General features: G+C 31.9%; 1 protein-coding gene across 9 annotated transcripts in view; it reads left to right on the plus strand.

Annotated features, from left to right (window-relative positions):
- The window catches only part of GRIK2 (glutamate ionotropic receptor kainate type subunit 2), a 742,533-nt gene that overhangs the window by 604,367 nt on the left and 125,241 nt on the right, over nucleotides 1-12,925 (plus strand). For 8 of the 9 annotated variants that reach the window (XM_025294639.2, XM_025294642.2, XM_025294643.2 and 5 more), the window contains one exon: nucleotides 11,530-11,648. The exons of the other annotated variant lie outside the window; for it this stretch is intronic. In XM_025294639.2, the coding sequence (XP_025150424.1) occupies nucleotides 11,530-11,648 (119 nt within the window). The remainder of the gene's footprint in view (nucleotides 1-11,529; nucleotides 11,649-12,925) is intronic. 9 annotated transcript variants of the gene reach the window in all.

Here is a 12,925-nt window from a genome sequence, read left to right on the forward strand (position 1 = left end):
GTTAATGGACATAGTTTTGAAAGAATAATGAAATCCTGGACTATGAATATTGAAAGAAGCTGCAGTGATGACCTGGGGCAGCCTCCTAACTCTACAGATAAAGACACTGAAGATGAAAGATAAGACGTAGAGATGGTGACAGATAAGAATACTAATAATAATGGAAAATTTTTTGCAATAATTATTTCTTTATCTATTTGTTCAACAGTGTCTGCACACATACAGTCTTATGTATTTGACATATATTTTAAATTTAAAACATATCTGATGTCCATATTTAATGGGCAAAATATTTGTGAATAATAAAATTAAAATGATAAAATTGAATGCAATTAAATTTTAAGATTTTCTTAAAACTTTAAATAATCTATAACATACTTCTAGAGTTGCAAAGGATGATGTTGAATAATGACTTCTGATTCTTGAGGAGTTAATGTACATAAATTTCACACCCCTGTGGCAGTATTTTATAAATATCTCAGTGAATAGTTTAATACCATGTAAAGTATAAAAGTGGGACTCACTATATTAACTGGAGAAAAGACCCATAAATACACATAAAATTTTATTTAAAGTTTTAAAGAGTTTAGGAAAAAAATATTTCTCTTCCTATAAATGTAATAAAAGCTATCTGGATAGTTTTAGTCTATCTGCTACTGACTTCTAATGTGCTATTTTATGAGATATTGAGTTAAAGATTGACCTAGACATCCTTTAAAGTGATCATTATTTGCAATTTATTTGTTTAAACATTTTAATAAATATATTTAGATAATTGATTTTTTTACATTGACCTTATATTTCATCTTGAATCTAACCCAATGGAAGTCATTTTTCTTCAGAATCTGACATTTGAAGTGATGGTATCACACATTGTAAGTAATACTGAACAAAGTTCAGATGGAGGAGATTAAAATAAACATAGTATGTCTTCTCCTATGAAAAGATTTATTGTCCATTAAGTAAAGTATGTTTTAATTAACAGACTGTAATGGAATATTTCAGCTGTAGGAAGAGCAATAGCAAAGATGTGGAGATGTTAATATGAATGTTTTATATGAGATATTTATTGGTTTATTTGAATAGATTATAAGATTTTTGTTGGGATATAATAGGAAACATGGGGTTCCCTGGTGGCTCAATAGTAAGAATCCGCCTGCCAATGCAGCAGATGCAGGTTCTACCCCTGGGTTAGGAAGATTCCCTGGAGAAGGAAATGGCTACCCACTCTAGCATTCTTGTCTGGGAAATTCCATGGACAAAAGAGCCTGGCAGGGTACAGTCCATCGGGTCGAAAAAGAGTTGGACATGACTTAGCAACTAACCAACAGCAATAGGAAACATGGTGAGAAGGCTCAGCTTTCTAAAGCTGTGAAAATTGGACAGAAAATGTTGGAAAGCAATATTGATTTCTTGTAGGTTTTTGATGACAGAACTAACAATATTAAGGTCCAGGAAGATTTACCTGGTAATTATATGTAGGATGGACAAGAGAGATGGTGTTGGGAGAATCAAAAGTCAGGAAGACTTATTGCATTAGGGATAAATAAAGCCTAATAGGGCATTGCAAAATGGAAATAAAGGGCAAATTCAAAAGTTATTTTGATGAAAAATCCAGTAAACTTTGGTGATATGCTGAATAAAGACATTGAAGGGATGACAGATGACTTCAAGAATATTCATCTTGAGCTTGGAAAATGCCTAGATTATTTTTAAAATCAGTTGAGTATAGACATTGGGTTGTTTTGGTATGGGAAAGATGACCAGTTTGATTTTAGTTGTGCTGAGTTTGAGGTATGGCTTTACAACCAAGTGGAAATCTCTCATAGGCAGCTAGAAATACAGGATAGAGAGCTGATGAGATTTAACTGAGAATCAGATACATAGATGTTCAAGTTAATTTAAAGTCAACATAGGATTATGCCAAGAATAGAGCACAGGACTGGTTTTCAGTTATATGGATAATAATGACTGTACAGAGAATCTTCGACATTATAGTTTTTGCAATAAGGAAGTTACTTTGGTTTGGAGTGTGAAGTCATGTTATTGCTCTCATTTTTTTTTTTTTTTTTTTTTTGATCATCACTCTATTTGGGCATCCTATGACACAGTGCTAACTGGCTAATATACTAAAATAGAATTTATCTACTTTTATCAAATGTGATCATGAATGTAAGAATAACAGCTAATTCTTACTCCTTAAGATATGTTTAATTGAACTAAATATATTTTGTTGAATTGTGTTTATTTTTTAAAATCATCTTTCTAAATTGCCCACTCATATTACCTCCTAATAATGATTTCCAAATGTTTTGTTCCTTTCATTTCTTTCTTAACCATAGTTTAACTCCATCCAATTTCAAACCCTCACCACATCATATTACATTATGAAACCTTTTACATCTGAGCATTGAAAACACAATACAGCCTTAACTAATATCCTGCTCATTAATGATTTGGAAGGTAACTAAAATTAACTATAACCATGAAAGTCTTTTCCTTAAAAACCAATTCTTGTAGTCCTTAATGTATGCACAATTAAAATATTCCAGTATGAGCTTGTATGATTCATAATCCAATGCACACACAGTCACTTCAAGTAAAACAAATTTAATTTAATGAATAATAAGAACTATTTCAGGTTATGTGTTTGTTATTGATGACTATCAACATAAAATATACAGTATCAACTGCTATAGAATATCAGTCATCTGTATTTGTCAAATTATTTAGTTTATATAAACTATATATTTGCAATGATCACAAAACTACTTTTCTGGCAAGAGATAGTGTTTAGAATTAATTATGTACCTAAAGTGGCCTATTTGGTAGTAAGGATTCAGAAAGCAAAAAGCAATTGAATAAATTAAAAAAAAAAACAAAAACTGAAAGTAAAATGATACTCCTCGAATATAAGTAGATCATGCCCTTTAAGCAATTGGTCAAAATCAGTTTTGATTGTTGGTGGAGCCTACTACTAAGATACTGCTGTTTTGTTTGCTGTGGAGTAAAACTGTTAGTGTTTGAGGAAACTGTCTCTATCTTAGACTTTCAGAACCATAAAAGATAAGGGGCAGGTTGAATTTTAGGATGACATGTGCATTTTTACAGAAGTTTCTTGTCAGGAAGCTCTGTGTTTTCTACAGATGTCAGAAAGAGAACCTAACAGCACTGTTGGACGCAGTACTTTCCCAAAGTCATATGGCATTATCTGAAAATATACACACAAAATTATTTTAAGTTTACTTCTTGACATTTTCTTTTCCAAAATCAAAGTTAATTAAAAATAAATTATTTTTAAAAATAAGCATCTACCCTAGAACATTTATTTCCTCTTCCAATATGCTAAATTAAATTCCCTTAACTTGATTTATGTCATCTCAAAGATACTGTGATGGTTCACAAAAATTGCTGAAGCTCCTGTTTTTAGCGTTTTTTTCATGGATTCAAAAATATAACTTTCCCTGACAGTGTAAGACAAGCAATATTATATTTCATGTTCAAAATAGCTAGAATTCAAGTGGTGATGGTAAAATTATAGAGAAAAGAAAATATTGTATAAGTACTTTAAATTTAGGTGAATTTCAACTTTCCTTAAGGATTTCATATCTATGCACATATTATTACATTTTAACATTTATAGTGTATTATCAGGCTTAGTCGGGTGGCAAATTTAAAAACTGACATTCTTTCTGCAATATTTCTGAATAGAAATCAGAGAGTAGTTAATGCCTTTGTTAATCAAAATGTGATCTTTTGTTGAAAAATTTGGGAATATTTTTTGTACTCCAGTGATATCAAGCCATTAACTAAATATTAATTTTTGAATGCTCTGAATGTGCAAGAATTGACTTTACAGAGTGCAAGATATAAGTATGCTAAAAAGTAATAAAATAAAAAGTCTTTTTCTATCCCTAACGAAAATCAAGCAGTTTCTCACTGCTATCACAGGGAACTGAATTAGAACATAAGAATTCCCTTTTCCTTTTTGATGGGGTATGATAACGATCGGACACTGCAAAATGAGGTAAAAGGGACTTGAATGCACAGCTGACTCTAGCCTTCTTTGTATCTTGGGAAGATCCCTGATCTGTCTAAATCTCAGCTTTTAATAATAATAATGACAATAACATTGTCATTCTCTCTGGTCATTTGTGGCAGTTCAGAATATAGCTGCGCTTGTTTTTGTAATTGGCAAGTATGACACAAACTGATATTATTGCTATTAATTCTATATTTCATTTCTAATAGTGTTTTATTTAACCTTGACTTATTTCAAGTAAATCAAGTGGTTCTTTGGTGCCTTGCTTTAAACTCTTCCTACTACAAGGCTACCTTGCTTTTCAGAGACTTTAAAAGTTCCCACATTATGCCTGCTCCCGCAGGAGATGCCATCAAAATGGCGTACTCTCAATAAATACACATGCTTTATCCCTTTCCTGGATTATAATCTGCTTTTCTGCCCAAGTATGGGCTCTCTTATAGCTAGCTCTCCTCAGGGCATTCCTGAATTAAACTAATGGTGCCTTCAACTCCTAGAAATGGAGTGACCTTAGCACCTCTCAGTCCATTTAGATCCAATTTCTAGAAATATTCTCACATTTATGGCTATTTGCTTTAATGCTGGAGATGGTTATGACATCCGCTTCCATGTTCTGCTTCTCAAGTAAGTACTAAATACACTGGTGGCTCCATGCTAACCTGTATTAGTGCAAACCTATCCTGATCACCTCTTTTGGCCAAGTGTGTCATTTAAATGTATCAATAAATTATATCATTTATGTGCAGTGAATAGCTGAACATAGCTTAAGTGTGTGGGGGGGTGATTCTTGGAAAAGTCAGAATTATTGCTGAAAACATGGGTTATAGTTATTCTGTGAACAGTTTTAATGTATATTGATTTTTTATATAGCATTTACTTGCTTCTCATTTCTTCTCTAAACAATCCAGCATCACCTGTCATTTGATTATTTAAAAAAAAAAAAAGGAGAACAAATTTGGATTCTGTAACCTTTCTTATTCAAAAGGATAATTTTATGTTCTCTTGAGAATTCTACATTTTATTCAGTAAAATGTATCAATCCTTGTACCATCATTTAAAATAGTCTATTTCCCCCACTAATCAAAGAAGTAATATTGAAGATTTGAATACCAAATTTTAGATTTTCAAATTATTTGGGTGTTAAACTGAAAAGTATCAAAAGATCATTTGTTATTACATCCTCAGTTTAATTATATGCTCCTGAAAAAAAAAAAAGCATAGTCAATATGTAAATAGTATATAGTGCTAAAACATTGTATTTTCATGCTAGAATGTTTATTTATACTTGATTTTGGAAATGGTTATGTCTATTTTATTAAAACAAATTTCAGTTAGAACATTGTTTAATTCCCCTATTACAACCAGTTTAACCCCAAGTTTAAAATGAGGTGAAGAATTGCTGTCTCAGTAAATAATTAAGCCAAGTAAAGAAGAGCAAAAAATTCATAATATCACAGTTACTTCTGGTTAATTTTCAAAAAAGATTTGTTTTGAATTTATGATGCAGATGAAAGCTGAGGATTATTATAACAATGATGATGAACTTTAGTTGAATTTAAATCCTGAACTATAAATGAGACACTTTGCAGAAAGGTCACTGCAGCTTAAAGAAGCAGCACAAAAAATAGTATTCATATATGTGAAAGTATATAGCTCATTGGTTCAAAATAATATGTAATATAAAAATTATTTGTGTTCTCCATATTGGTTGTGGTAAAATTTGCCTCTGCTATAAAAAGATGTTCAAATAAATGTTAAATTAGCATTTTGCATAATATGGTAAAAGTATTTCCTCAATGAGCAGATTATTTCATATATAATCTAAATTATTTTTGATATAAGACTCTAGAGTAAGAAATCATTAAAAGATTATACACTTTTAGTTAACACTTTGTAGCACTGTATAGTCTGCAAAGTGCTTTGCATATATTATCTCTCATACTTAGTTTACTTTTTTTTGCTCTTCTTTAGAAATAAATCTTCAGCTTAGAGAGATTTAGCAATATGTCATCAAGTACAAAATATACATGTGGCTGAAACTAAAGTTTTATAGTCACCAATCCTGTAGGCATTCTGTTAGGCAATTTTTAGGCACTAAAAATATTATGTTTATTTTAAAATAATTTATTTTAAAATAAATAAAATATTAATAATGATAGTTATATTGATAAACAGCCTATCTAAAAGGCCTCATAAAGTTTTGATACAAAATTAGTATACAAAATGCCAATAGTAGAGCACAAGGCAATATGTAATATATAGAGATTTGAAATAACTAGGCTTTGGGAGAAAAGTAAGCTCTATGGAATTTCAGAAAGGAGTAGCACAGACACAGGGCTGAGTGAATCGACTGAAGGGAAGAGGATTTTTCTATTAACAAGAACAGCATATACAAAGACAGTGAGACAATTGGCCAGTCTACATAATAGTTTGAATAAGGTTAAACACATTGAGTGATATTATATAGAACATTGGAATTCAGAGGCATAGAAGGTTAAACCTGATTGAGTATTTAATAGAATTGATTTGTTCTAGACAACTGGAGTTGCATGGTACAAAACTTAACGTGAAGACAGTTTGCAAAACAAAATAGAGAAAATAGAAAACACGTAGGAACTGAGTCCTAAAACCATCTACTCAGAACTGAGATGAAAGTGCATGGATGGAATAAAACAAAGAGGCATTATAAAACAAAAGTTGATACGGCTTAAGTGTATCACATTTGTTTGTATTTAAGAAAGGAGATAGATTAAAATAAAATGGAAATAAGCTTTTAATCTCAACTCAGAGAAGTGCTGCATCATTATAGAGCTAAAAACAAAAATGTGAAGGAAAGTATGGTTGAATTTTTTGGTTTTTGTTTTAGGCATTTTAAGTGTAAGGTAATGGTGAGCTGCCCAAGTTGGAATATACAAAAATGGATGGAAATGCTTTGAGAGAAAATTTATGGCTATAAATTAAGAAGATTTTGTAATTATCAGCACAGGAGTTCAAGCAGTGAGAGTGTTAAGTCATTAAAGAGGGAGGAAAGATCTGAGAGCCATGATTTAGCCAAAAGGGATCTCCTGTTAGTGGAGCAGAGAGCAAATAATCAGAAGAACACATCACAGAGTTAAAAGAGAGGATATCAAAGGGCTGGCATTCAGTGAGAATTTCATTAGAAGCTGCAAAATGATTAAGTGATAGTCTTAAGGAAAAAGATGATGCATTCAAAAAGACTTTTACAGAGATGGAAGCATAGGGTGAAGGAGATATTAGGTATAGAGAAATAGGAGGATTATAATTTTAGATGTATAGCCTGAGATTGAAAAGGAAAGAGAGGTAAAAAGAGCTTCAGAATAATTCAAATATGCTTTAGATGACCACTAGGTTTAACACCTTGTGCTAGAAATTGTAGGAGACACAAGATTAATCAGACACTGCATTTGCATGTACTCATTCACAATTAATAAAAGAGGGGAGATATGTGTATTAAATTATAATGAAGAAACCAGGCTATCATAAATGTAACTTGAAGCTTTTAGAACTATAGATATGTAAAAATGAGCAGAGTACTTGGGTCATTCAAGTAGTGGTGAACTTTCTTTAACAAAGATAGCCAAAAATATAGTGCCTTGATTCAGAAAGCATTTATTTCTCCTACTGTGCAGCCTAGAGTAGTGTAGTATAAGGGTCATGGGGCATCTGTGTCTTCCTCAAGCCAGGGCTACTAATAATCTGTAGTCATCACCATTTCCTAAAAGAGGAAGAAGGCAAAGAAAGTCCAAGGCAAATATCCTTAAAAGGAATTCTCAGAAGTTATATACATCACGTCTGTTCATATTGCAAAGCCTTGTGTTTAATTACTTTCAAGGGAAGAAAGTATAGTTTTATTAGGAGGGCATCAATGTCCCTAGTAAAACTCAGGCAGGACAGTGAATACTTAGGGGTAGTTACCAGTGTCTACCTTAGATACTTACTCCAAGAAAAGATCAGGGAAGGTCAAACTTAATGATGGCAGTGAGTTGGAATTGAAGGGTGGGAATAGGGTTTGAATAGTGGAGGGAGTAGAGAGAGTATTACAGGCTGAAGGACAAGATTATCAAAGAAATGGGTAAGAATCAATATAGGATTTGGGGGGAAAGTGGCCAGAGTCTGGTGAGTAGGAAAAAAAAGCCGTAGAACACAATCTTGGAATGGTATTATGGAGCACAATGCAGAGGATCTTAATTCCATGCTTAAATGTCTGGGTATTTTGTATGTAGGCTGTAGACATGATTGAAGTTTTGTTTTTAATAGGGTTGTATCATTTAAAAAATTATTCTACATGACAATAAACTGGGAAGCAATATTTAGAGCTTTTAAATTTGGAATGCAAGGTGGAAAGACCATCTCGGAGACTATAGCTACAGAATCTGACAACCTGAACTGGCATTAATGCCAATGGAAATAAACAGGGAAGGAGGAGAGGAGGAAATGAAGTCTTTCTGTAGGTAGACTGATTTAAATTGACAACTGTCTGGAGGTCAGTGTTAGGAGAAAAGGAATGTAAAGAACTGAAGTTTACTCTAAAGTGTTCAGGATAAGTGAACTAAGGACTAAGAGCAGGACCTTTGTAACTTGATTTGGGAATGCCAGCAGGTGATGCTATTGACAGAGATGGAGAAGACAATAAAAGGGAAGGATTAGGGAGAAAGATTGTGGGTTTGTATTGAACATATTAGCATTGAAAGGTCAATTATCTGGCCACTGGAAATTCACTTTAGATCTAGGAAGTGATTAGGGTTAAATATAGATTTGAGGTGATTGAAATTTTTCTGATGGGCAGAAAAAAGTGTGGAAGTCAATAGAATTTTAAAAAATGGTGAGTCAGAAGAATTAGAAGGAAGAAATATTAATCCATATTGACTCAAGATCTGTTGGAAATACAAAGGAAAGAGTTAAGCTAGCAGTTAATCTTAGATGGGAGAGGTAATTCAGTTTAGGGAAAAAACAAAACAAAACAGACTGGAACTAGAATCAGAGCTGTGTTGACTTCAGTGTGAGGGAGATAAGCAGATAAAGGCCAGTGCAAGGCCAGTGAAGTGTGTGTGTGTGTTGAAGGATAACTTGCATCACACCATTAGAAGAATGTTACTGCATCAAATGGAGACAGAAGAAAAGCTTTCTGAGTGTCACCATGAAGAACAAATTGCAAATTCAAGTTAGATAGCATTTTTGTTAAGCTAATTCTACCTCATTTGGGGCCACTGGAGGTCTTCATGCTAAAGTAAAAAGCAGACAGAGTGGAGAAGGTGAAAGGTGTACATAATTTGAATTTAAGTATTAGTTTGTCATATACATTTTTTCCTTTCTTTCAATTAAATTATATAAGAATCACTCACTGTGGTACTTATTAGTCTCTTGAAACCAGTGTATTTCCAGATTTTTCCTCCCTGCTTTTTCCATTTCTCTTTCCACTTTCCTCCCTCATTTCTCTTCCCCTGTCTTTCTTCCTTCCTTTCCTACCTTCTCAGAATGAAAAATATATGTATATTTTTATATGTACATGTATAAATACATACACATATGGAAAGGAAGGGCAGAACCCTCCATATTTATACTTCCATTTCTGCAACCCCCAAAACTACATCTCCCTCTCCCCATTGAATGGAATCCCTTGAAGCACTTATAAAATTCAAGGGCTCATGGGATTCTGTGTGAAAATCAGAGATCTTGATTAGCCAGGTTTTACATGCTCACTCTCTGTGGTTATGTTTTTAGGATTTGTTATGTACAAAAACTAAATTCAGCTTTTACAGACCAGCTTTATGTTTATAGCTGATATACTGTCAACAGTAGGAAAAGAAAAGTTTAATTATCCAGGAATCAGAATAGGAGTCAGAATAGGTATCTATGGGCAAAGTCACATTTTAAAATATTTATTGTTTAAAAATAGACTTTATATAACTTGTCCAAGGCCATGGAGATGCATGGTCCAGCTGCAGAGCCTGTGATCTGATTACTAGATCACATTTCTTCTGATGAACAGTGAATTTTTTATGGATAGTTAATTGAAAATTAATAATATTTTTCTTTTTTTAAAAAGACAGTCTTGGATAAAGTTTGATGACCAACATTCTAATACTTTGAAGTACTTTTAAAAATGTATATAACTATTTTTACTAGGGTAAAAGTAATAAAGGCATTTAAATAAAAATAAAATGTTTACGACCAAAGCTAGTTCTACTTCAGTCAGACATAACAAATCAGATCAGAATGTTTAATTACTATCCAATCAACCTTTCTGTTCAGTGTGTCAGTTTAACTTAGAGAACCAAACAAAACATTCCTTCGTTTGTCAAGGATAGGCTATTAAAACAAGGGTGTTCTAAAAATTGCATTAGGAGGATGTAAATGGTTTGTTTGATCTTCTGAATTTTAATATGTCAGAAAATTATTGTGAAGAAAATTGGGCTTTCTGAAGTGACAGATACATTATTCAAGTAACTTTGATTGAATGCAAGATTTTTTAATGCTTTCATAAAGGGCACGCACACTAATTTTGATTTGTAAAAGAGTGGCTTTAAAATATGAGATATTAGGGAAAATATTTTGTTAGTTTATTTTTTGATAGTACCATTAATTGAAAAATATAATGGATTATAAGTAGGATAAATTATGTGTACACATGACAATTTATAAAGTTCTTGGTTTAAATTTTTTAAGAAATTTTGTTTATATTTCTAAAACCATCTATAATTGGCCTCAAAAATTAGATTAATTTTCTTTGTCTTAAAGCAGTGATTCAAACTAATTGTAGATTTGAAAACAAATAATATGTGGATACCCAGTCTCTGTGAGCATTCCTGCTTCTCACACTGCTTTGATATCTTGCATATAGCCAGCCTCTCTAAAACACATAATGAAGTCAGAAGCATATATAAGAGTGTAGTTCATTCTGATTTGGTTTTCTGTTTGGATTTGAGTTTGTCACACATAAAGATATAAATACATGGTACTGTATTCTTAGATGAAAAATAATTATTCACTGATTACCTAATCTCTTTCACTTTGGTAGTTTCTATTATAACATAAAAAATTCTCGAAGTGATTTTGTATCATTTCTCCTGTCTTTAACAATTTTCCCACAGTTTTAAAAATGTTTATTTCATACCTGTTTTTCTTCTTTAATGAATTTCTAGTCTTTAAAAAAATTTTGTTAATCCTTCTCTTGAAAAGCCTACATCTTAAAAATCTTTGTTTACTGATACACAGATTTTTCTCTTATGTCATATATGGTAAAGAAATGCTACTAATTATCTTAGTATGTAATCAGCTGATAAGGATAGGTATCTTTAAAAACTAGAATTTGCTGTCATAAATATGAAATTGTACTATAAAAATGCTGATTTCTGGTTTCTGCTTAATCTTACCTGTCTTTCTGTTTCTTTTGCAGCAAAAATGCTGGATAGAATGTCTTCTTACTGCCATTTAAATATATTCTTTTCTTCTGTCAATTACCACAGGTTTAGTCCCTATGAGTGGTATAACCCACACCCTTGCAACCCTGACTCAGACGTGGTGGAAAACAATTTCACCTTGCTAAATAGTTTCTGGTTTGGAGTTGGAGCTCTCATGCAGCAAGGTATACGATTCAGCCTGCTATTTCCCTTGGGCACCATGTCCCACTCTTTGCTGGGGGTGACAGCTCTCGCTGGCACAAGTCGCTTGCATGGGTGCCTCTCTGCATGTAACCATAATCCAGCTTCTCCATCTATCTGATGCATTTAGGCATTCTCAAATCCCATCCAAGGGAGATTCTGAGAAAATAATTAGCTTTTGCAATTGCACATAAAGTATATCATCTAACTTTCTTAACCTATAGTAGATACATTATCTCATAGATAACCAAGCTAACCTGATCCATTAGCTAGAAGCTGCGTTTAAAGCACCACTAAGACTGCATCTTCTTGAGACAAGAATACAGTGTATTGCTCCTGTTTCCTGTTTCATTTGATGTAAAAAATTCCCTTTCCTATCAATTCTCGATGATTAGATGCCTTTGTATTGCATGATTAGTAAATCTACTGCATATAAATTTGTAAAAATAAAATATTTAACCATTTAGAGTTACCTTTACAAGTAAAATATTAGCTGCATCTGATAGTATATAAGAATATAAAGTATTGCATGCTCAGACGTGCATGCAAAAATACTCTTTCATAATTATTTAAAAATTATAATATTAATGTTAAAAGTAAAGGCTACATTTCTTAGAAAATGACATAATACATGCAATATGTTTTAATGGTATATTTATAACTATGAATTTATTATTTTAGTCTCAGTGCTCCCAAGCTGATTTTTTTATTTTTGCTGCTGTGATTTCTTTTATTAATCTTTTAATATTTATATAAAGTTCAGTAAATTAATATGTCAGATCTACTAGTCAATATAAAAGATTTCAAAACCAGATGATTTTATGCATTTAAAATGTAATATTTTTAAGTTTTTAAATTTTGTAAATAAATCAAAATGCCCTTTAACAACTGACAGTGACTGGATTAAAGAAAGAAAACATACTATTTATAAGGGTTACTACACCCATATAAGGGTTTACCTTAAATTTTACTGGTGTATTTATGATCCACATTGAAGAAATTCATTTGGCAATTGCATTACAGCACTGAAGAAGAGAAAATTTATTGTTAAATTATAAATTGTTGTTAATAAAATAGGTACTTTGCTTTTGCATGTTTAATATTATGCATAAATCCATTATTTCTGACTGTTTCATTTATAAACTCCTTCCTAAACTAAAAGTAAATATTGCATATTAAAAGGAAAAAATTAACTTAAATTCATGTTGCAAGCAATCCTACTAATTAGATAATTTTTGCTTTTAAAAATAAGAACATCCAG

This window comes from Bubalus bubalis, chromosome 10 (assembly GCF_019923935.1).
Source record: "Bubalus bubalis isolate 160015118507 breed Murrah chromosome 10, NDDB_SH_1, whole genome shotgun sequence".
Taxonomy (NCBI): Eukaryota; Metazoa; Chordata; class Mammalia; order Artiodactyla; family Bovidae; genus Bubalus; species Bubalus bubalis.